The sequence below is a fragment of the Phyllopteryx taeniolatus genome, chromosome 7, assembly GCF_024500385.1.
Source record: "Phyllopteryx taeniolatus isolate TA_2022b chromosome 7, UOR_Ptae_1.2, whole genome shotgun sequence".
Classification (NCBI taxonomy): domain Eukaryota; kingdom Metazoa; phylum Chordata; class Actinopteri; order Syngnathiformes; family Syngnathidae; genus Phyllopteryx; species Phyllopteryx taeniolatus.
The window spans coordinates 12,331,487-12,355,914 of record NC_084508.1 but is presented as its reverse complement, the minus strand read 5'-3'; the positions used below and the strand labels follow the sequence as shown (position 1 = coordinate 12,355,914).

At 41.3% G+C, this 24,428-nt stretch overlaps 1 protein-coding gene across 6 annotated transcripts in view; it reads right to left on the bottom strand.

Moving 5' to 3' along the window:
* The window catches only part of tcf3b (transcription factor 3b), a 41,510-nt gene extending 19,724 nt beyond the window's left edge, over window positions 1–21,786 (bottom strand). For 2 of the 6 annotated variants that reach the window (XM_061778634.1, XM_061778638.1), the window contains exons 1-3: window positions 21,221–21,785; window positions 13,968–14,064; window positions 12,700–12,772 (exon numbers count right to left, since the gene is read on the bottom strand). In XM_061778634.1, coding sequence (XP_061634618.1) covers window positions 12,700–12,772; window positions 13,968–14,042 — 148 coding nt within the window. In that variant the 5' untranslated portion in view covers window positions 14,043–14,064; window positions 21,221–21,785. Of the gene's footprint in view, window positions 1–12,699; window positions 12,773–13,286; window positions 13,455–13,967; window positions 14,065–21,220 lie in introns of those variants that run through there. The other 4 variants (XM_061778635.1, XM_061778637.1, XM_061778636.1 and 1 more) reach the window with 4 other exon arrangements.
* Between the last annotated feature and the right edge of the window lie 2,642 nt (window positions 21,787–24,428).

Here is a 24,428-nt window from a genome sequence, read left to right as displayed (position 1 = left end):
ACTGCTGGGACAATAAGCATGCAGCACAGGTTTACCCATAAGCTATTAAATCTGCAAGTTTGGAACCCCAGCTGGCACTAAAAATAGTACCTGCTTTTGCCAAAAGAAAAGCAATCAGAATTGTGCCAATTCGGTTCCACACACTGGTTTATCAATTCAAAACTGAGATTGGCAAAAACAACAAAGCATGAACATGCCTGGCAGCCAATGATGATTCTCACACAATGTACCAAAATGTTTTAATTGGTCATTGAGCTAGTGTGGCGGCACGGTGGAAGACTGGTTAGAGCGTCTGCCTCACAATTCTGAGGAGCGGGGTTCAATCCCGGCCCTGCCTGTATGGAGTTTGCATGTTCTCCCTGTGCCTGCATGGGTTTTCTCCGGGCACTCCGGTTTCCTCCCACATCTCAAAAACATGCGTGGTAGGTTAACTGACAACTAAATTGCCCATAAGTGTGAATGTGAATGCAAATAGTTGTTTGTTTGTATGTGCCCTGCGATTGGCTGGCAACCAGCCAGTGTACCCCGCCTCCTGCCTGATAGCTGGGATAGGCTCCAGCACGCCCGCGACCCTAGTGAGGAGAAGCAGCTCAGAAAATGGATGGATGAGCTAGTATTTACAGTACAGAGAACAACATTGATATTCACATTGCAGCTTGTGTGTGATTTTAATTCATGATTTTAACTTTCAATGTGTTGCTTGGCTGTATTATAAAGCATCTAAGTACTTTTTTTTTTTTTAGAAAACTGATTTGTAAATAAAATGTATTAGGTGTGCAACAATTAATCGAATAGCTGTAAAGGGGACATATTTTGCCAAACCAACTTTTTCTAGTATTTGGGATGTAATATTGTCTCTGTGGTGCCTCAGTAAACACGTGAATTATGAATTAAAATCGTCCATGCATTCCCGAGTTCCAGACGTTTTTCTGCCGAGAGGCCTGAAATCAGGTCATTCGAATATCTTGAGCTTATCTACGCATGTCACTAGCGAAGATCTCCGCCTTCCCTTTCCGCTTCCGAGTCAGCGTTGTCAACACAAACACGTGTGGTCTCACAAGTCAGTCTGCTATACTGAAGCAACCAATCAGAAGAAAGGGGGCGGTCTTAGCCAAACTGGACAAAGCAGCTACCCACACTGGGTCAGACAGAAGTAAAGGGGCCTTTTCTGGACACTCATATGACAAAACCAAGGTGTGTTTTTTTTTTTCCTTTCTTCAAATGAAATTGACACTTTTATACTAAGTCCATGTTAAGAGAGTCACACTATGGAGGTCTAAATAGCCAAAATATTGGACCTTTTATAATTTCATTACAAAAAAAGGTCAAAGCAAAAATCTCTGCCTCGAGGCTTCGGAGGGATGATTTTTTTCATATGGACTAATGTTACTGCGGCCGGCCGCACGCTCTACTCTGTATAATTAAGTTGGTGCGATGCTGGCGAGCCAGGGGGTAAGAGTCTATAAAAGACAGAAAATGTTAAAAATTTGGGCTCATTTCACACTTAAGGAAGACAAAGTGGAATGTATACCACAACAGCAGGTCCACAATGCCCAGCAATCAACACTACTTAGAACATATTGTAATGCTCCCCGCAAGTGGTCAAGGATAGACACGTGCTGGTGCTCTTTCAGTCGCTTTATTGAGCAAACAGTAATAAAAACAAACAAGCACATTCATACAGGAGCTTCTGATGGGCACAACTCACACAGAGTCACTCAATACGCAGACTGGCTAACTGGTTAGCCATTTAACAACCTGCCAACCTTACAATGTCATTCGCTGATGTCCACGTCACTCATCAGGCCAAGCCCCACCTTTTAAAGCCACACACAGTAAGTGATTGATACGATTGTAGAACGTGTGGTTAGCGACCCTGAGCGAATGAAAACAATACCTGGAACTGATATGCACATACCGCATTTAACAATGCAAAATGTATTTTTAAATGGTTAATCAATTAATTAATGGCGTAATAAAATAATCGCTTCTAAAAATATTTGCCAGCTGGCCTGGGAACGGCTCGGGATTCCCCCAGAAGACCTGGATCAAGTAGCTGGGGAGAAGAAAGTCTGGGCTTCCATCTAAAGCTACTGCCCCCGCGACCCGACCTCGGAGGAGCGGAAGAAAACGGATGGATGTTAAAGTCGACTTACACGGTTGTCATTTGGACAGCAGCTACATGTAGGCTGACTAGTAGTCGGAACATTGTTGCAGATGATAAACAAATTAATCCAAAGATCCTGCAAAGAGAAGCTCTGCCAGGCCGACAAGTAAGAGCATCAAGTCATAATGACCCTTGTGTTTTGGATGCACCATCGCACCACCTAGGATGCCTCCACTGCCAGCAGGCAGGCCAGAGTGGAAAGCACGGCAGTACAGTCTGACAACATTGTTTCACACTTACTGGGCTAATTAACTCGGAGGCAATTAAAAACAAGGTGGAGAGCCGCTGAGGTGCCAATGACACTTTGCTTGCCAAGGAGAGCCAGAAGAGATCTTTCTATTGTTGGTCACGTTTTGTCAGGCATACAAACACACCAATATCCAAACATAATGCAGTATGAGTGTACGTGTGAACTTAAAGGTCAGATGACAAAGATGTTATTGGGTCAGTTAAAATGCATATTTGCATTGTTTATGTTATGTAATACATGCACGTAACTTCCAGCAAGTTTTCAACCACAGTTTAGCTAAAAATGGGGGTTTTATGACGCATATCGAGTCCTCCCCAAACATACCTGAAGCTCAAGACACCAGGGTGTGGTTACTCCATCCATCGCAAGGGCTACCAGAAGTGACACAAACAGCGCGCTACACACTATACACAATGTCGAGCAACGTGTTGGAATATGTGGAGGAGGATTTCGACGAACAGGAGCACCCAACTGAACTTGGCATTGTCAAAGCGTACGTTTGAGCCGATCAGACAGTGACGATGACGAGCAGCCAAGTAGCAGCTGTACAACAGAAAAAGAGAGTGGCCACTGGCTCGATGTGACGGTATGTCAAAAGCATGTCTTTTTATACACTCATGGCTAGAAATAATGGCACCCCAGGAGTGCCAATATTTTTTAGCACAACTATACGCATTATATATCCATATATGTTTCAGTGACACAGCACAAGCTTTTACATAGGATGCAGTATTCCTATATATTGTGTGCCCCTCGCTCGAGTAGCATTATATCACACCGCACAGAAAGTCTTTGCCGTGTGTCTGTTGGCTTGTCATATAGGCAAAAGTACAGACGACAGTACTGAAAAGTACTGTGTGGGTCTTTTTTCCCTACTCCCCAGTGCATAGTAACCATAATAGAGTCGTAGGTATATACAAGGAAATGCTGACCTCTTGTCTGCGCCACTTCGCTGCTGCGAGATTTAGTTCTCTTGCTGGCGGTGGAGGTCCCGATGGCCGTAGGAAAAATAGTTGGCGCCGCAGCTGGTTTCAGCCTCTGTCCAACTACACACGTGTATCCAATGATTTCTCAAAACACACTAATTCGAAGTGATTGGCAGAGGTCGGAATGCTTTCTAGACATCCATAGCTGAGCACGTTTCTTCCCCTGTCGAGTGACTTTCACTATCAACTAGTCATGTGTTCCTTCTTCACTTACAAAGCCAAAAAAATGTAAAAAAATAAAAACTTGTTGCTGCCTGAACCATTTTTACAACCAAATGTCACACAATAAAACATCGTGACATCGTTAAATCATACGACAACAAATATGCAAGGCACAATAGCACACAACGCCGAATGAACAGGATGTTTGGCTTGTGTGACATCACAGCGCTGGAAAGAGACGAAGACCGGAAGGCGCGGGATGCAAAAATCAGAAAGCACATTCTGCATCATATTTATCTATTTAACTGCTGTATATCTGCCATATAATCACTTTGAAATGGCAGATGTGGTTTGTAAAGGGGTACTAGGGTTATAAAGAAAATGTTTAAAATCTTTGTCCTCTGACCTTTCAAAATGTGAATACAGTGCAACTTTCAGATCAGCTCCTCTAGATAAAAAAAAAAAAAGGAGCTGCATGCATTTCTGGATGTAATGACTACATAATTAACACTGAAAAAAACTATGAACTTTGTGTCACTCACTAAAATGAATAGATCATCAAACTCCAGTAACAAATTAACTCACTCACCCCATACAAAACAGATTAAAACTACTTTGAGTAGTGCATTTAAAGAAAAACCAAGGCCTTGTAATTGGCTCAGTGAATATCAGCTTGTCCAGTAGCCATAGATTTTCGTAAATTCAAACACACTGATATTGTCAATACTAGTAGTATAGTAATAGTACTAACTGATGAAAAATACCCACGTTCAGTAACATAACCGAAGATGAATATACCTGAAGTAGTCATGTGAATTATTACCTCCACCAAGCACTAATCTCACAAGGCTATGCTTTGATGGCCGTTTGTTGGGTGTCGCATGGGCCAAGGAGGAACCCATTAAATTATGATGCAGATCTAGATTAAGGTGCGGGTCAAATCATTTCACTTTTTGAGGTTACAGTCAATGCCTGTGGGCTATGAGGGGAGAAAAACTGTTTGCAGTTCTTGACACCCAAATTTAATTAACCACATAACTGCCCAAATAATTTTAACTTACAGTGACAATATCAATAAAAAACTACTGTACAAATGATTTTTTTGTTGTTTTTTCTTGCGTTGCGAAAACTTTCAAATATTACTTGGGCAACTATGCTATTAGGATAACTATCTGTAATATCTGGTGCTTGTAATCTGTGTGACTGGAGGGGAAATTGATCACTTGAGCTGACATGATGAGTGGCATTCTGGTCCTCATGTTTTGCTGCGACTAAGGGTATTTGTAAATGGCAAATCCCTAGTGAAAACGTTTTTATTTTATTTGCATTTTTAAAGGTTTCCATGTAAAGATGACAACAGTACATCAAAACTAACCTTGAAAGGCTAAAAAACTAGCCTGCAAATCAGTAGTTTGTCCACCCAGATGAAAGTTTTTTCAATATCCAAACGCTTACAAGCATATTTTCCCCCATTGCTGATTGGCTACAATACAAGCGCACGTCTAGACTGAGCATGCACATTGACTAAAAAATTAAATATGTGAAAAATCAACTAATCTTCACCTGTACGCGCTTTTCATATTAAAAACAACAAAGTGCTTTACAGAAATTAAAATATAAAAATAAAATCATGCCCGCCCGCCACTTGTCCACAGGGCCACAAACTCGCACACATATACATGATAAAAATGATACCGTATCATGCCGATGACTATCACTGTCACACTATCAATGACGTCACACTCATCGGTCCGATAACGAAAAAAACTGATCCAATAACAAGGGCCGCATCATTCACTTGCCAGGCAGCTGCTGTTTGGGTTGGCTTGGGACAGTCATGGATATTGTCACCAAAATTCTTCACCTACAACACCAAAAATAGTCAATATCCACAGTAAATTAGCATATGATCGCCATTGAGTTCGTAACCATGATGCTCGCGTCCTTCGGAGAGCAGCTCTCGGCAACACCCAGCGGCCTACGAAGCAGCGGACTAGCTTGGCAGCCCAAGCCGACAGAGGCGGGAACGGGGGCAGTTTGGCCGCATGCAGAAGCACGGTTGTCGCAGTGGGAGGAATACGTCAAAGATCCTTTATGCACGGAAAGATGCTCTTACATTACAAACGATCCTTAAAGAAGAGATGTCATCCAATTGTTACTCACATTACATTTTCATTAGCAAATATGGATATAACTTTTTAACTAACCTATTAACCTTATGAAAGATGTATGTCTTTTAACCTAAAGACATAATAGTTTTGATTGCACCATAAATTACATTTATACAACCCCAATTCCAATGAAGTTGGGATGTTGTGTTAAACAAATAAAAACAGAATACAATGATTTACAAATCATGTTCAACCAATATTTAATTGAATACACTACAAAGACAAGATATTTAATGTACAAACTGATAAACTTTATTGTTTTAGCAAATAATCATTAACTTGGAATTTTATGGCTGCAACATGTTCCAAAAAAGCTGGGACAGGTAGAAAAAAAGACTGAGAAAGTTGAGGAATGCTCATCAAACACCTGTTTTGAACATCCCACAGGTGAATAGCCAATTGGGAACAAGTGGGTGCCATGATTGAATTCCCTGAATTGCTCAGTCATTCACAAGCAAAGATGGGGCGAGGTTCACCTCTTTGTGAACAAGTGCGTGAGAAAATAGTCGAACAGTTTAAGGACAATGTTCCTCAACGTACAATTGCAAGTAATTTAGGGATTTCATCATCTAGGGTCCATATCATCATCAAAAGGTTACGAGAATCTGGAGAAATCACTGCATGTAAGCGGCAAGGCCGAAAACCAACATTGAATGCCCGTGACCTTCGATCCCTCAGGCGGCACTGCATCAAAAACCGACAATGTGTAAAGGATAGCACCACGTGGGCTAAGGAACACTTCAGAAAACCAATGCCAGTAAATACAGTTCGGCGCTACATCCGTAACTGCAACTTGAAACTCTACTATGCAAAGCAAAAGCCATTTATCAACAACAGCCAGAAACACCGCCGGCTTCTCTGGGCTCGAGCTCATCTAAGATGGACTGATGCTAAGTGGAAAAGTGTTCTGTGGTCCGACGAGTCCACATTTCAAATGGTTCTTGGAAATTGTGGACGTCATGTCCTCCAGGCCAAAGAGGAAAATAAACATCCAGATGGTTATGGACGCAAAGTTCAAAAGCCAGCATCTGTGATGGTATGGGGCTGTGTTAGTGCCAATGGCATTGGTAACTTACACATCTGTGAAGGCACCATTAATGCTAAAAGGTACATACAGGTTTTGGAGAAACATATGCTGCTATTCAAGGAATGTCTTTTTCATGGACACCCCTGCTTATTTCAGCAAGACAATGCCAAACCACATTCTGCACGTGTTACAACAGCGTGGCTTCGTAGTAAAAGAGTGCGGGTACTAGACTGGCCTGCCTGCAGTCCAGACCTGGCTCCCATTGAAAATGTGTGGCGCATTATGAAGCGTAAAATACGACAACGGAGACCCCGGACTGTTGAACAGCTGAAGCTGTACATCAAGCAAGAATGGGAAATAATTCCACCTACAAAGCTTCAACAATTAGTGTTCTCAGTTCCCAAATGTTTATTGAATGTTGTTAAAAGAAAAGGGGATAACACAGTGGTAAACATGACCCTGTCCCAGCTTTTTTGGAACGTGTTGCAGCCATAAAATTCAAAGTTAATGATTATTTGCTAAAAACAATCAATTTATCAGTTTGAAGATTAAATATCTTGTCTTTGTAGTGTATTCAAGTAAATATAGGTTGAACATGATTTTCAAATCATTGTATTCTGTTTTTATTTATGTTTAACAACGTTCCAACTTCTTTGGAATTGGTGTTGTACATCACATCTCAATCTCATTGGAACTGTTTATTATTGTGACAATAAAGGCATTCTTGTATTCTTCTTATTATATTACATAAGTTAAATACATATATGTGATAAATAATGGTATGATAGTATATTTTTAATTATATTTTATATTAATAAAAATGTATTCTATTTTACAACCAATTTGATACAGTATAAAACAATTATATACAATATACATAAGTAGGTACTCCCCGCTCCTGCTTTCCACCAGTTTGGGGGTCCTAGGCCAGGAAATGTTTGAAGACTCTTGGTATAAAACAATTTTTAAAAACGATGTCAGTTAGTATCGGCTTGGAGAAGCAGCAAGTAATTGGTGGCAAAAAAACAATTATCGTGTATCCCAAGTAATGACCTAATAACCTGAGGCTGAGTACAGAACATCATGGTGAGGAAACCATCTCGTCTCAGGGAGCAGTCTGCACCAGGACTGCACCGTAGGCCACACCCACCAGGATGGAGCTCCCGGTGCAGCTGTGAAGTGAGAGCCTGCACATACGGCAACCGGGGCCCCCAAGAGGCAGGACAAGGATCACGGCCCATCACAGCTCCCAGTGCAGAGGACTCCCTCTGAGAAACACTGGAAACAAGATATTACTAAAATATATTGATCAAAACCGTGATGGGAACTGTGCTGCAATCAAAGATTTTGAGACCAGTGATCAAATATTTGTTTTCAGGCTCTAACAAAGTACAGTCAAATAATCAATACCAACACACCTGTCATTTATTCATTCATCTTCCGTACCACTTATCCTCACTAGGGTCACGACCGTGCTGGAGCCTATCCCAGCTATCTTCGGGCGAGAGGCGGCGTAGACCCTGAACTGGTCGCCAGCCAATTGCAGGGCACACATAAACAAACAACCAGTCGCACTCACATTCACACCTACAAGCAATTTAGAGACGTCAATCAACCTACCATGCATGTTTTTGGGGATTTTGGAGGAAATCGGAGTACCCGGAGAAAACCCACGCAGGCACGGGGAGAACATGCAAACTCCACAGTCAAGGCCGGATTTGAACCGGGGTCCTCAGAACTGTGAGGCAGATGTGCTAACCAGTCATCCACCGTGCCGCCAACCAACACACCTCTATCCGTTTATTTCTTAAAACATTGGAATTAGCGCACAAAATTGCATTCTAAGTACTGGACAGTGGAGGTAAGACATGCTTAAAAGAAGCTTGCGAGTGTCACCAAGATTTTACATGTTGCTGTGAACAAAAGCTGGGACTGTGTTAATGTTTTTTGCGAGTAAATCTTTCTACCACTAAAAGACAAATATATGATGCAGTGCTACAAGTGTGTTGCCGTGATATACTGAGACAACACAGCTAGAATGGGAGGCACTGTAAGACCACATTATGTAAATTGACGAAGTTGTTTGTAGTGATCCAGGGGAAGTGAGCCGGTGACATCCCACGCATGTGTGTGTGTGTGTGTGTGTTTAGGGGGTTGGAGACGTTGCCAGCAGCTGCAGAGGTGACAGAGAGGACGCCTGCATGTTTGGCCCACCAGCATCACCATACACGTCACACGACCGCCACTTCTCAAACATCCCAGATCATCTTTGCCAGGCCTCTCCCCTCCACGGAACTTGAAAAACCCTTCGCCACACACACGCATGCACACTGGCTCTTGAGGAAAAGAGAAAGACGCCTAACGCAATTAGCACCCCTCGGAGCACTTTTGTGTTAATGAATAGAAGTGGTCTGTTGGGCCACTGGGCTGCTTGCTGCCGTTCCCGCGCTGCTGGGTCACTGGATATACAAGCCGCTTAAGTGACGTCACACACGAACATTGTTCTGTAATGGCCACTATTTCGACAACCTCATGGGCTCCTGCTTAGGATCAACTACGGGAGGCTGCAATATTGACATTATTGGTTTTATATTCCTATTTTCATCTAACCAATTCAAATTATTTTTGTCTCTGTCCTCCTCACTTGACTGTGGCAAGCAGCTGGATTTGAAATAGACATTGCCATTTTACTAACAGTTTCCTGCGACCATATAGCATGTGTGTGTAACACATTTTGAAAACAAGGAATTCTATAGTTTGACACTAAATATTGGGGAGGCACGTTATATGCTGTTTATACTGTAGACATTTTGCCAGAAATAGGCCACTCAACAAAATCTAAGATGCAAAATCTATAAAATGACTTCATTTACCTCATGGGATGAATAAAGTATCTATTTATCAATGTAATGTATAAAGTTATATGAAGGATTAATGACTCTAAAAATAAAAATTATGTACTTTTGAAACACGTTCTACACGATACCGGTCCCAGATCTGAAGACATTGGTACAGCTGCCTCTTGTATGATGCTTATTCGTAAAAAAAATTCTCTTATGCTTTTGTGCATCCAATTTGGTGTATCTATATATTGGTATGTTGTTGTTGTTTTTTCTTCATATATATATTGCGTATCTTGTTTGTTTTTGCCTGGATGGCAAAACTGTGACTAAAGGTGATTGATTCAATCAAATGGTTGTGATAATCAGTTAGTGGGGTTCCAATTTTTATGCATTCATTTTTGAAGCTGTCATGTCACCACAATGTAGCACAGCAGCCAAATGTTGAAAACCATCATTAGTAAAACTTAAGAATATTAATTTTATTATCTGCACATTGGACTGCAACAGTATTGATATATGATGTTGGCATATCAATTCTGTACCGTGGAGATAATGCAATATCATGATCTCTAATTTGTACTATCCCTAATATAGACTATATTACCATATTAACATTCTATTAGTTTCCATGTAGTGTCTTTCCTTAATACAGACTACATTACCATGTTAACATTCTATTAGTTTCCATGGAGTGTCTTTCTGGAGAGACTGACAATACTTCAGGATGAGGAATTTGCATGGATAAGCATTTTAACACCATTGAGCTGTACCTCCAGATATCCAAAGGTGACAGCTTGCAGTGTATCGCATTAAAATGGGTGTCAATGACCGAGGGCCACACTTTGGGACGTGAGGAAGGGGAGGGAGGTGAAGGAATTAACTCCTCACTGCTTTGTAATTGCCCGCTGTAATAGAAACAAACAGAATCCTGCCTTCCATGGGCTGATCCCTCTATTCAACAAGCTCCCTCTTCCACTTGGGCCACTCACTGCATGCTGGGCCAGTTTAAGAGCCGGCGAGCTGGGGGTGAGGTACATTGTTTCTGACTTGAGCCATTTCCTGCAGAACAGTGGGGGTAAGAGCCCTGAGCTGTGTTGGGGGAGGAGTGTTTTACACTTCAGGGTGGCGGTGGTGGTTGGGGGGGACCGTTTCAAGTCTATAAGCCCCCCTTTTTTTCCCCTTTGTTCCTCCGTAGCCAAGTTCTCACTCTGGGGAACACTGGGGAGTGTGACACACTCGGCAGGTTGGCAGGGTGACAGAGGAACCAAAGTAAGGTGACTAAGTAATAACATTCAGGGAGAGAGCGAGGGGAAAAAAAGCTCGCTGAAAGTCCTCAAGCACTTCCGGGGGTTAACTGGCAGCTCATTTGCACTTTAGTAAGAGGAAATAATACAGACTATCGAGAATGATGGCACGGATGTTTGAGCATAACTCATGCATTTATATATGTAACTTTCCAGGGTGAAAATGAAAATACCAACTGCTCTTTCACATTCAATACATTTGAAGGTCAGTGAGATGTAATGTTCCACACCACGGTATCCCAAATATTTTCAGATCAAGACCAAAATTTTGTTTCTCTCCGGGACCCATCCATTCATCCCTTCGCCTTATCCTCACTAGGGTCGCGGGCATACAGGCACCCATCTCAGCTAACTCTGGGCGAAAGGTGGGGTACATCCTGAACTGGTCGCCAGCCAATTGCAGGGCACATACAAACAAACAACCATTCGCACTCACATTCACACCTATGGGCAATTAAGTCTTCAAATAACCTACCATGCATGTTTTGGGAATGTGGAAGGAAACCAGAGTACCCGGAGAAAACACACAGGCACAAGGAGAACATGCAAATGCCACACAGGCGAGGCCGAATTTGAACCCGTGTCCTCAGAACTGTGAGGCAGATGTGCTAACCAGTTTCTCACCATGCCGCCCATCCGGGACCCAAAATGACTAATAGAAAATCACTGCCGTGACATAACATGTAGTGGACAGAAACTTTTGAGAATATGAATTTAAAAAAAAGCCATTTGCCAAGACATTGTGTGCCTGTGTAACTGTAATGATTAATAAAACAATGTACTCGAAAATTGACTCAAGATCTATTTTGGGTAGGGATCCTAAATTTGAAGAAACCCTGACCGATACAAAATGCCAACATACCACTGTGAGAAAAGAATGTCACCTTTCTTCAGTCAAGACTGCTCAATCCAAAAATCCATCTCGTAACCTTTGTGCTATTACACAAACTATGGTAATTGAGCCACTATTTTTTCAACTATTTGTCTTCACAAGATTAATCACAGATTTTAGCCCATTGGAATTAGACAAATGCTTTACCAACTTTGAAAAAGATAGCTGGAAGGCTGAAAAAATAAACAAAAACGAGAAACGCAATCTCTCGATCACATTTTTCGATCACGATCAAACATCCGTGCCATCATTCTGGAGTCAGTGACTTGATTATGAGTATCTGCCGATACAGAGTCCCAATGCAATACCTTGGCAACACTAAGAAAAAAACGGAGCGCATCCAAATTGCCTGTTTGTCTAATGCAGCAGTCGTACAAACCAAGTATAAAAAAACACCGCCAAAATGTTTTATAGCATATCAGTGGTGCAGCACAAAATAATGATGAAAGCAAAAAAAAGTTGCAGCTTGAAAAATGAAATTCATTGTTGTGGAATCCCAGCTCTCCTGTGGACCTGGTTTTCTGCCTCCCATCTTTTTCACACCACAACACGAACCCGAAACGTTACATTGTTTAAGATAAAATTAAGCTATTGCTGTTCAATTTGACTATCTTTTGACATCAGGATTATTTTGCTACTTTACCACCATTAAAAATTAACAAAATAAAATCAGATCTTTTTCACCCGATACTGATCAGCTAAAAATTATGTTATCGCCCCAATCAAAACTGAAGAGATGCCATTTTGGCTTATGTTGAGATTTCAAGTACAGTTAGATTAAGAAGAAGATTAAAACCAAACTGTCAAAAGTGAGAATCCAATTACAGAAGGTGACAAAGGTTTAAAAATCAGAGTGAGTGTGTGTGTGTGCGCGCTTAACAGAGCTTTTAAACTTACCTGAGCCGCTGAACTGGCTGCTGGCAAGGGTCATTGTTCTGTTCTTGCCGTTCGCTACGGGAGGCGCGAACATCTGCGGGGACGACAAAAGGGGAAAGATAGCGTTATTAACAAGCAATGGAGGGCACACTTCACACATCACCATTTCCATTAATAAATGACAACGTGCGCTTGTCACTCGACAGAAATGTTTATGCTTCGAGGCATTCCAAATAATCTTGGGGGATCAAAAAAAAAAAAAACTGCCGCTAGCTTGCAGCAAAAACTTTTGAATACCATCACATCAGTTTTTATTGGGGAATTTACAACCGCTGTTACAGAGCCACTGTTTGGCTTCACAGTGCGGTTGAATTACCTACTGTAAGTGGCATCTTTCCCTCCCTCAAAGTAAGACGTGTAAATCAGAGCGCAAGCTGCCGTCACAACAGGTCTACGACTCTACACAAACCATTTTGATCCCATTAGTTCTTGTCACAGCAATCTCAAACACGAGCACACGCTTTATTCCGTGTCCAAACCTTGGGAGAATGTCAGGCGTAAGGAACAAACGAGGAAACTTGTTTGTACAACTCTCCGCAGTTTCTCACCCAATTATCAGTGTCGTATTTAGTAGATGGAACATCTGCTGTTACAAATTGGCAGGCGACCAATCCGGACATTTTGATGGTGAATTCCACTGTCTAATGAGACACTCCCTTCAGGGAGTGTCGCTTCCTTTTCTTAGAAGTGGACTGCAGAACTCCATGTGCACATAGCTGCACACAAAAGGCATTCCCCAAAGCAACAAAAATGACATAAAACCACTGTTAAAACAGGAATCAACCGCAACACAAAAATGATATTCAGTAGTGGCTACAATTAAAGTAATAGCACTAGCCTGAATTTAAGTTACTTGTCATTGAGCCTGCCTGCTATAGGTTTTTTAAACATCACAGACTCAAATTCAAACAAAACTCCAAACAATGAAAAGGTAATCCACTTTGTAGATTACATCTCAGAACTCAAAGCTTCTCAGAGAAAAGCGTGACAAAAACAAGTATTTCCATAGAGAACAAATTCACTTCTAATGTAACAATTCCCCATACAAAAACAGCAACAAAGTAATTTCCTGCAATTATGAGGATGCATGTTACTTATCATAACCCGCATTTAAGGCGGTTTTAAGATATATTCAAGCATAAATCCCTCATTCCATCACCGACATCTCCCGCCTGTGTCGCCCTCTCTCCCCGGTGCCACCCATCCCGACTGCACTCCCGCTCTCTTACCGCGCTGAAATCCAGGAGGTCGCTGAGTTCCTTGTCAGTTCCCACTGCAGCCATTCTTTGCTGCTGCTCGGTCATAACCTTCCGTCTCTAACAAACCCTACGAGAGAGATTTGCAGATACAGGACTTTAATAAATGATAATAAGGGCACTCGCAAGCACAAGTGTGACATAGCTGGGCATCGTGTAGCTGGTTAGAAAAAAAAGAGAGAATTTAATGCATGATGAATAAAATGAACTACTCTATTCTTACTAGTGATGCACCGAAATTTTGGCCACAAAAATGTTTCAGCAGAAGATGGCCCTAAAGTGCATTTTCAGTTTTGGACAGGTAGACTTTTATCACCAAAATAAAACGGCCGAAACAGGATGTTGTTACGACGCAAGCCAAAACCACGGCCAACGCGCTTTCGTGTACACTAAACTGTGATATAAATGAATAAACTTTATTTTTTTTAAACAAATAAAAAAAACACATCCACATTGAAAAGTTGCCCAACCTTGCTGCTTTCCGCTTTCGGGTACAATGGGGAATGCTTGTTGCATGCTATTATGCGCCGCTCCAGCTACCTACGAGCTACTGCTAACGCAGCTAAGTACGATGCCGAGCTGTGGAGGCAAATGTTTGTTTCGCGCCTGTTGTCAACGCAGCATAAGTCACTGATCATCTCCTCCATGGCAGCGAATAAGCTACACTACTGACAAGTATCGTTATAACGAAGGGAGGGAGAACCAGAAATTAATTAGTAAGTCACGGCTAGTCTGCTAAGTCACTTAAGAAAATGGGTTCTCTATAAGGTTAAAAATACATTTATATAATATTTATAAGATAACCTGTATTAGTCACACAATGGGGAAATTTGCATCGTTTCAGCAGCAATAGCGGATACAGGAAATTTGAAAATAGCATGCAAGAGAAGCTATTTGGCTGCAAATGTATCTCTCCTTAAAATAAATATTGAAGCCATAATTTATTAATGATTATGATGTGAAATTGAAAAGTATGTAGTATTATTTATATCTGATTACATAATATACTGCAATAACTGTCCTTGGGTAATTTTTTTGACATAACTTTAAAAATAAGGAAATTCATACCAATTGTTCTGGAAGTGAGTTTCTATAGGCTGGCAGCTCTACAGTCACAGCCATAATTGCAATTTTACTAATAATTTGCTGAGTAATTCCTTCCAGTGTTTCGGCTTTCGGGTCCTCATTTTCGGTCAAGAATTTCCATTTTGGTGCATCACTAATTCTTACTACAAATAAATAAATAAACAAACAAACACCCGTGACTTCCAAGACACCCACCCATTGCATCAGTGCTGTTAACCACCCTTGTCTTTATTGACAGCTTTACTGCCAACACAAGCATTCGTAATACAAAATACATCTTGGTGCAATAGAGTGCATCTGGCAGGGCTTGAGACTGCGACCAAAATGGTTGCATATGCGACCCTTTTTTTCTGTGTGCGCGCGAGTAAAAATTTCATGTGGTTGCACTTTGCCGAGTGCATGTCTATGTGCCCTGCGATTGGCTGGCGACCGGTTCAGGGTGTACCCCGCCTCCCGCCCGAAGGTAGCTGGGATAGGCTCCAGCTGCCCGCGACCCAAGTGAGGATAAGTGGTAAAGAAAATGGATGGATGGATGTTTTAATGCTCCCTTAATAGAGTCTAACTATACAAAGACATGGTGGTTGAAAGTCGCTGTCTTTTTCACCGTATTAGTCAATCTCCTCCACCTGCACGGTCTCCTTTCTCAAGATAGCCAGAGCGCCATCTCGTTAATATGAACAGCAAACGGGTGCGCGGAAGTGCACATTCGGCCCCCACGCCACGACAAGAGCGAGCCTTGCGTGGCGCAGCGGTTGCGAACTGGAGAAAGTAGGCGCTCGGGGAAGGGCCCTCCATCATCAGGTGAGGAGGTGCCGCCGACAAAGGAGCAGACAGTACCTGGTACCCACTCAGATTTATAATGACATCGATCTGTCCCCTCTACTTTTGAATCTCCCCCTTCTTCCTGAAGCCGCATCTCCAACTCGGCAAGGCAGACCAATCTTACAAGCCCGACATGGAACTCATGCTAGCTACTTCTCACGTAAAACAATACCTGTACAGTTACATGTTTTTGTTGTAAGCCTGAGAAGCGCTGAGAGCACAACTCTGGCCTTGTGTTTCGTGAGCTTTATAAATTTCGACTCAGTGAAAATTGTACACACCGTCACCGCACCACGTCATAAGTCTCACTACCCACACTGTAAAATGTGTTTGCAAAACTTAAAACTAAGTAACAATTTACACTGATATTTGTACATTTATCTCTACTGAACTCGATAAGTCGTGGCATTTACTCAACAAAATCTGAATTGAAACACCTTCAAAATATCCATGGAAATAGTTACATTTTTTCTTTTTAAACTTTGAGCCAACACCAATTTTTCTTTTTTTTTTTTTTTTTTAAGTAATAACGTAATTTAATTTTACAGTAAGTTAGCACCCATTATTTCTGTCATGTTGTAATGTTGGTTTGACCTGACTTATTAGAATACATGACCTGACGAGAGACTTTTTTTTTTTAATATACTCAGTATACAGTACATAAGTATATACTGTAAACGAACAAGTTATTTAAATCGACACATTGCTCCATCTTGTGATTGGATCGGTGATCAGTTAGTTTTTTTCTTTTCATTTTTAAACTCGCTGATCAGTGATCGGCCCCAAAGGTCCTGATTGTGTAAAGGCTATTTAAAATGTGAATTTCATTTACAGTTTTAATAATTATTTTTATGTAAATGTGTTGTTGTTTTGCAATTGGCATGGAGTTTTGCCTGGTGATTAGTAGGCTTTACACGATCAGGATTTTTGGGGCCGATCAGCAAGTTTAAAAAAAACAATAACCGATCACAAGATGGAGCAATGAGCCCATTTACATGACTTGTTCATTTATTGTATATACTTGTGTACTTTATGACTTGTTCATTTATTGGATATATCTGTGTACTGTATACTGAGTACTGTATCCAGCCAACCATCCGCTCTCTGTACCGCTTATCCTCACCAGGGTTGAGGGCGTGCTGGAGCCCATCCCAGCTCAAAATTAGTCTCTAGCATTTTAGACAAAAGTTAAAACATCAATGACCTCTAGGGGGCATTCAAGGATTGGCCACTGGCATAAATTTAGGTCAGATCAACATTACAACATGACAGAAAAAATGGGTGCTAATTTACTGTAATTAAATTACTTTATTCCAATTAAATTACTTCAATAAATACTGTTAATGACATGGTTACTCTAACTTTCTCCCCGTCCCAGCTATATGAACGGGTGTTGTCCAGAGTTTGCGTCCGTTTGGCTTGTTCTTTTTTGTTTTTTTTGTGATACCGATCACACTGATCATATCGGCGTCAAGTCTAGTGATTAGCATTCCAGACAATTTTCATCACGCATGACTAGCGTTGATCAGGTACGGATATTGTTAATTTATTATTGTTTAGCCATGACTTCAAATACAAATTCTGTTTTGTGTGTCTCTATAAACTGTAAAGTCCTGATTTGGCGAGCTCAAACGTGAGTTTGAGCTACATTTACACTAGAGACAAATTAGAGTTCCAATTATATGGGTGTTAGTGGTTTATAACAGAATTACAATTTGAGTATGACTATTTTAAGTGTGATTTAATTTGATCTAGTGTCATGCAAAGGTACAACAGAGAAAGGTCCTGACAATTTGTAAAACAAACCAAATTTTTAGGGGAAATTTTTAACTTGATAACTTGTGAAAAAGACTTGTGGTTGCAACTTACAGGACACTGTTAAGGACCTACTTTACAGGTGCTACATTCTTTGTCTTCGGATTTTAGTGTATGTGTGGTTTTTTTTTGTTATTCCATCATAAAAGGACACCCTGGATGGCAAAGAGAACAACTACGAACCGGAAAAATAACTTATTGGGACTAGGAGGTAGGCTAGCTACAAAAGCGGTACACAGGTACCAGCCTTGGCTGCTCAGTACAACATGGCTAATGCAACAAAACTGTACGTACACAATAGCAAGACAACTGCCTGCTGTTGACGTAACCTGATGCAACAACATACTGGTCCATCTAACAGACAAACGTCTCTGTCTCTCGGACTCTCGCTGGTACAATATGGCTAACACAAGTCAACAATAATTATACAAGAACAACCCATACGCTGCACTCCTCCCCCCTACAGAGCTAAGTTTAATGCTTTGTCTTTTTGTTAACTGTTAATAATTTTTTCCCAATTGTATGACAATTCAAGTGTTACTTAAAACATTAACTGTTCTGGTAAAGGTTTTATAATGCCAACAATTTAACCCAGAAACATATTTTTTAATTTAGATCGTTTACTATGTGGAAATTTGTTTTGAAATGCAAACAAATCAGAGGCTGACCGTACATGTCCAACTTTAAAGGTTCCACTGGAGTTTTAAAAGTCCAATTTCATTCAACATTTCCATTTATTCTAGGGCTGCAAGCGATCAAATATTTTTACAAAAGTATTTTACCAATTATATTTAATCCATGTATTAATCGAGTAATAAGATAAAAATAAGATTTTGCATTATTTAACAACAATAACATACTTGTGACATCTGGGTATTATTTTTGGCCATTTGGCATCGCCAACCTCACGTTCAACATTATAATATGACTTTGTGTGTATGACTTTAAAAGTGGGGAGATGGCCTGGTGAGTGACATGTGTGGCGTGTGTGTCTGTGAATGAAAGTAGAGCTGGCTATTTTTTGGGGGGCTCAGATTAGCTGTTTGTGTTTATTTTTTAACAATAAAAGCAATTAAAAGCACACCGACAGCTTTGTCTGTCCATGACCACTTGCATGAGAATTACAATACGGTTGGCTAGAATAAATTAGCCAAGGACGTTTACGTTACCTACTGCCGTTCTGTTGTGGTATGTCATTTCTGCTTTTTAGTAGACAAATTGCACTTCATCTTTTAAGTGTGAAATGATCTAAACCTTTGGACATTCTTTTACGCACTTTTCCTCCTGACTCGCCGCCATTACGTCAATCTTATTTCTACACGGAGTTGTGCTTGCGTCCGGAGTAACATTAGTCCGTGTGGAAAAATTATCCCTACGAAGCGCCAAGGCACAGATTTTGCTCAACTTTTTTGTGTGTAATCGAATTATTCAATTTGCCTTTGCAACCTTACTCTTGTGTCATGTAAATGTAGAAACTGGTGAAGTACTGTCATCAAAATATGCTGCCTTTTGTCGAGAAAAAGACTTTTGGCCTTTTTATAAAAAAATAAATAAAAACAAGTCTGGCAAACAGCACAGCCATACGTCCATCAAGGCCACATGAAAGGCAACGCCATACATTTACAATTACAGACATAATTGGGACCAGTGTTAGCCCAAGGAAATAGGGGTGAAAGGCAGAGCTAATGCCTATATGCAAACACGTCATTACTAAATTAGCATATGTCAATGTAGAAGAAAAGCTTGTCAAATGACACACAGCGAGCTGCGGTTCGACGCTAGCCCGAGGCCACGATTGAGTGAGGCTCGCAGGAAACGGCAAGGTAGCGGGGATTGGGGGGGAATATGGAGGCACTTGGACACCAACAGGTGGTGTGCTTTTATAGCCTCTTTTTAATACAGCTCTAGCATGGGCTAAAAGGGGCTGAAAACAACAAAAATGATGGGAGGGTAAATTATGGCAAAGCATGTTGAACTCCGTATAGAGGATGTGTGATGGGAGTAAAAGTCAATACACAATTAGAATGAACGCACAAACAAAAGGGTTACGTTGTATATCATAGCACCATCACACGAGGAAACAAGTGTGCTGAACTCGGCCAGGCCTAACTAATTTAACCTTAAGACATTGTAAGTAGTGACCACACACAAACACACACACTGATCCGAGTGTACGTAAGCTAGGAGCATGCCTCTCTCATTGCCTGTCCCAACTTTTCTGTCTCCTCGAATGTTACCCAAGCGCTGTGCGACATTGACTCAGGCACATGGAAGACAGGGGAGAGAGGGGCTTTAACAAAATGGCATCTTGGCCTACTCGTGGATCAATATTTCAAGCAAGCAGATTAGGGGGTCTTTGTCAGCCCCCCACACAAGGCAAAGAAGCCACAAAGAAGCAGTCAACACTAACCATTATGGCATTGGTGCGTAACCTGTGGTGTGTGGGCCAAAAACGGTCTGCCCAAACAAATTAAACCTCAGAGAAACTGCTCTAAAAAGCCTGTGCGCAGATAATACATAAAAAGTTTGTTAAATCATTCTGTGTGACTTTTTGGTGTGACACCCCTGCAAATGAACTTGCTGGTGGGACTATAACAAGCTATCATAACTTCTTGCTGCACAAAACCAAAATATGACTCGACAGTTTCAGTTAGTAGCGCTGCAAAAGCAAAATATTCAACTGCTGGACCAAATGTGTTAATATCAGCAGGCAGATTATGCCATAAATGTTAAATAAAGCCCACTTTGGATAATATTTCTTCAAAGTCGATTGACAAGCACCTAGAGGACAGGATATAGGCCACATGCACAACTAATCAATTCAGCACTCTTATTTTAGGACAAACTGTAAGAGGGGGGAAAGCCCCAAATAAATAATAGAAGATGGAGGCCGCCTTTGGAGAAAGGCGAACAAACTTTACACATTCTCTCCTTCCTTCGCTCATATTGGGGTTCAAGTCGCATAATGGGGAAGGAGGGGGGCTGTTGGGAGACGGTGGGGGTGGGAGCGAGAGGAATTTCCTGCCAAATGTGCAATAAAATTAAAAGTCTCGCTGGTGGCTAGAGGAATGTTTAAAAGGCGACCAAACGGGGATGTTATGGAAAGTTTGTCTTTAAAATAGGGGGAAATACATAGAGTAGGCCCCGAAACGTAAAGTTCAGCTAAATTGCCTCACCGAGCTTATACATTGTGTTTACTGAAATGCTAACTAGCATAGACACACGGCGAAACGAGCCCCAAAAATGAGCTCTTAGACGTCTTTTTAAATAATATTAGCGGTCCAAGCAAGGGAGTAGCACTAAGCTAGCTCGTCAAAGCAGACACAACATTTAACATCCCTTCGCTTTAAAATAACATTCCCCAAAAACTTTTCGGGAAAACACAAGGCGCTCAACGCGGGTGTCAATAGGGGGGGGGGGGAAATCGTCGAATTCGTGCAACTTTTCGGGGTGAAAGGTGACAGGGAATAAGGTGTTTTGCTTGGGTTGTTGTTGTTTTTTACCTCTCCTCCACGGGTGTCGGCTATCCAAGAGCGGCGAAGAAATAGCGGACAGCGGCGAAGGGGGGGAAAAACATAAAAGTTGAGGAGAATTTCGAGCTCAGCGCACCAGACGCATTGGAGCGCCGTGGAACGTCTTTTCCCCCTTCTTTGTCCCGGGAAGCTCGCTCTTCAAGTGGCTGCCTCCTCGTGTTTTGCTCCAGTGTATCGAGTGTGTGTGCAAACAAATCTATTCTACTCGCTTAATCTCGCGTCTTGCTTCCTTTTTTCACTGTTACAAGTGAGGAGACGATTTCATTCTTCTCGTAGACATCTTCACCTCCTCCGTCCACATTGTCAGACGCAACAACGTATCCCTCCGCGCGCGGAGTGAGGCCCTCAACACCAGCGGTGTCCGATTTCAAACGCCTTTCGGAGACGGGATCAATCAGCCTGTTTTGAGTGGCAATTTTAAGCGTCTTGGATGTCTAAACGCGATGACCGTTGACAAACGAAACTCTATATCCTGTCCGCCTTTGGCTGCGCTCATCAAAACGCGAGAGTACTACGCGCACTAGGTCGCGCAGCGGAAGGTTATCATAAGAAAGTTACCTGCGATTACACAGCAGCAGCTTCGACGAGATGGCACGATAAATGCTAAGGCGCTCCGCCAATAGGAAGGCGCGTATGATTGATTGACACCTCTCTTGGCCACTAGACGGTTGAAAACACGGCTTTGCGCCCGCCTATTTCTTGACGCTCACTTTCCTTGCGTGTGCGTGTGCTCAGGGAGGCTGGCCGAAGGGGGCTCAAACATGCCCGCTGACATCATTTTAATTTTTTACTTGCTGTGCCCACTTGTCTCTCTCTTTTTTTTTTTTAAATAAGAATTAAAAAACAAATTACCTCGCAGTAAGCTCATGTTTTTGTTACTGTTTTGAATTAATGACGCAACAATTTCCATATTCATATTTCATCGATGAAGCACGTGTAATTATATGAAATTAATCCACAATGACTGGTCATTGGAAGGAAAATATCATCAAAATGCTAATGTGTATATCATAAATTACTGTTATCATTGTTGCTAATATAGGTTAGGTGTAATATTTTTGTTAATAAAAAAATGCAAGCAATATAAACGGGGCATGAAACGTGGACTTTAAGCGAACGTGCCTTTACGTCCGAAAACCATAAAACCAACGCGCCTCTGCTTACTGGCTGCTTCCTGAGCCGCCAAGAGGATCCCAGGCTAAATAAGACTTTGGAACATTTAACAATCCAACAACCAATGCAGAAACATTCACACACACAGACACATCCTTGACCTTTTTTTTTTTTTTTTTTAAATTCATCCTCTTCCCCTTTGACGACGACCAAAGTTACCTGCACGTCGAGACATCCATATGCTATTCCGTGCATGAAAAGACACAATAACCCATTTATTTAAAGTTATTGGTGTCAGACAGCTGTTGTTTGCAGCCCGAGGGCGAAGCTTGAGTAGGGAAGTTCAGACCGCCTCTTTTATTTTCCCGTCAACAAAAAGCGTCGTCATGTAAAATAGTGCAAATATATTTTTTAGACCACCTCTGAGGCTTGTGTTGTGAGAATGCAATGATGGGTATGACCCAACAAACAAAAAACTGACAGTTTTCTACTAATTTAAGTGCTCTATGCACAATGTCGTACTTTTCTACAATCATGCTAAATACACATTCCTTCAGTATACCCCAACATGTTTATTTTTTGTATAAAAAAATTCTTCTAAAAGCTTTTTGAAGAATACACCCAAATTGCCAGTTTTCTACTAATTACAGTGCACTTCTTGTGCAAAATCCTACTAAACATGCGACACTTTTTCAAGTGGTATGGTCTGCTTTTATTGCCAATCCTCAATATGTGTGGAACACAGAGGACTGAAATTTCTTTCTCAAGGCCCAGTCTCAAACAAAAAACATCAAACAATAACAATCCTTTCTTCTCCATTCATACTCTGTTAATTGTTTTCAGTTTTCTAGTAATTCCAGTGCACTTTTTGTAAAAAAAATAATCCTACTAAATAATGTAGTTGCTTTGTATGAAAAGTACAATGAAGTTAGTAGAAAAGTACTACAAAGCAATGCTTTTTCAAACTGCAACTAATTACAAACTCCTATTAAATAAATTAGCTTAAAAAATGTTTTCTACTAGCTACAGTGCACTTTTTATACAAAATCTTACTAAAGACGCATTATATGAGGATACAAACACAGGGGAAGCTTGATCATGTTGCTCATATTTCCTTAAAAAGTATGGGATATGTTTCAAGCAACTTGCAGACAGTGAAAAATCTGTCAACCGTCTTCATTCCCTCGTCTTTGTACTCAACAGTTAAAAAAAAAATTAATCCACACCGGAAATTTGAACAAAGCCAGTGCTTCTTAAAATTTGTGTGTCAAATCCTCCACTCATGTCAGTGGTTTTACGTTTTGCCGCGTCCGTGAGCTGCACTTCAAAGTGGGATACAGTTTCAACTGAGCGGGTGAACGTGCAACAGGCACGCGCGCACACACGCACGCTCGCACACACACACACACACACATAAATACAGATATGCAAAGTGAATTGCAAAAACAAAAAAGTGCGGTCCTTCAGGGTGTATTGTCCCGTGCATAGCGAACTGAACAGTAGATTTATCGAGTACCGACTGGTACTTGGTTTTATCGAGTACTGTCCCTATCCCCAATGGAAACCTCACAACTGATGTGGGGGAAGATTATGGTTTCAAAGGGTGGTGCTCAACTTTGTGCAAAAAGCGACACTTTTTGTAATTGTTCCATTTATCCAACCCCCTCTTCCAAGTAAGGCCCATTACACACATAGGCCTTTGGGCTGTTTTGTCCCGATTTTGCCCCCTCCTGAAGAAGGATATCCCACGCCAGTCTATCTTATGTCTTATCCACCTTATTCCTGGGTGTGCTCATGTAGAAACAATTATGGGGGCAACTTCCTGTGAGACATCAGAAGTAGCAGTGAGCCATTTGTTGCTAGCTGGTTTGGCTCTTGGAGCGGTTTATTTTGATGTTGTTTTTTTTCCTTTTCTTTTGTAAACGATTATCACCCCCGTAGCATTTAAAAATGTCCTTGCGCAGCTCGGGAACTTGTTGCACTGTTTGCGGTTGTATGAACAAGAAGTTGAAGCTGTGGCTACAAGAGCAATGTTTTGAACGCACCCCCGGCCGGACAAAAAGCG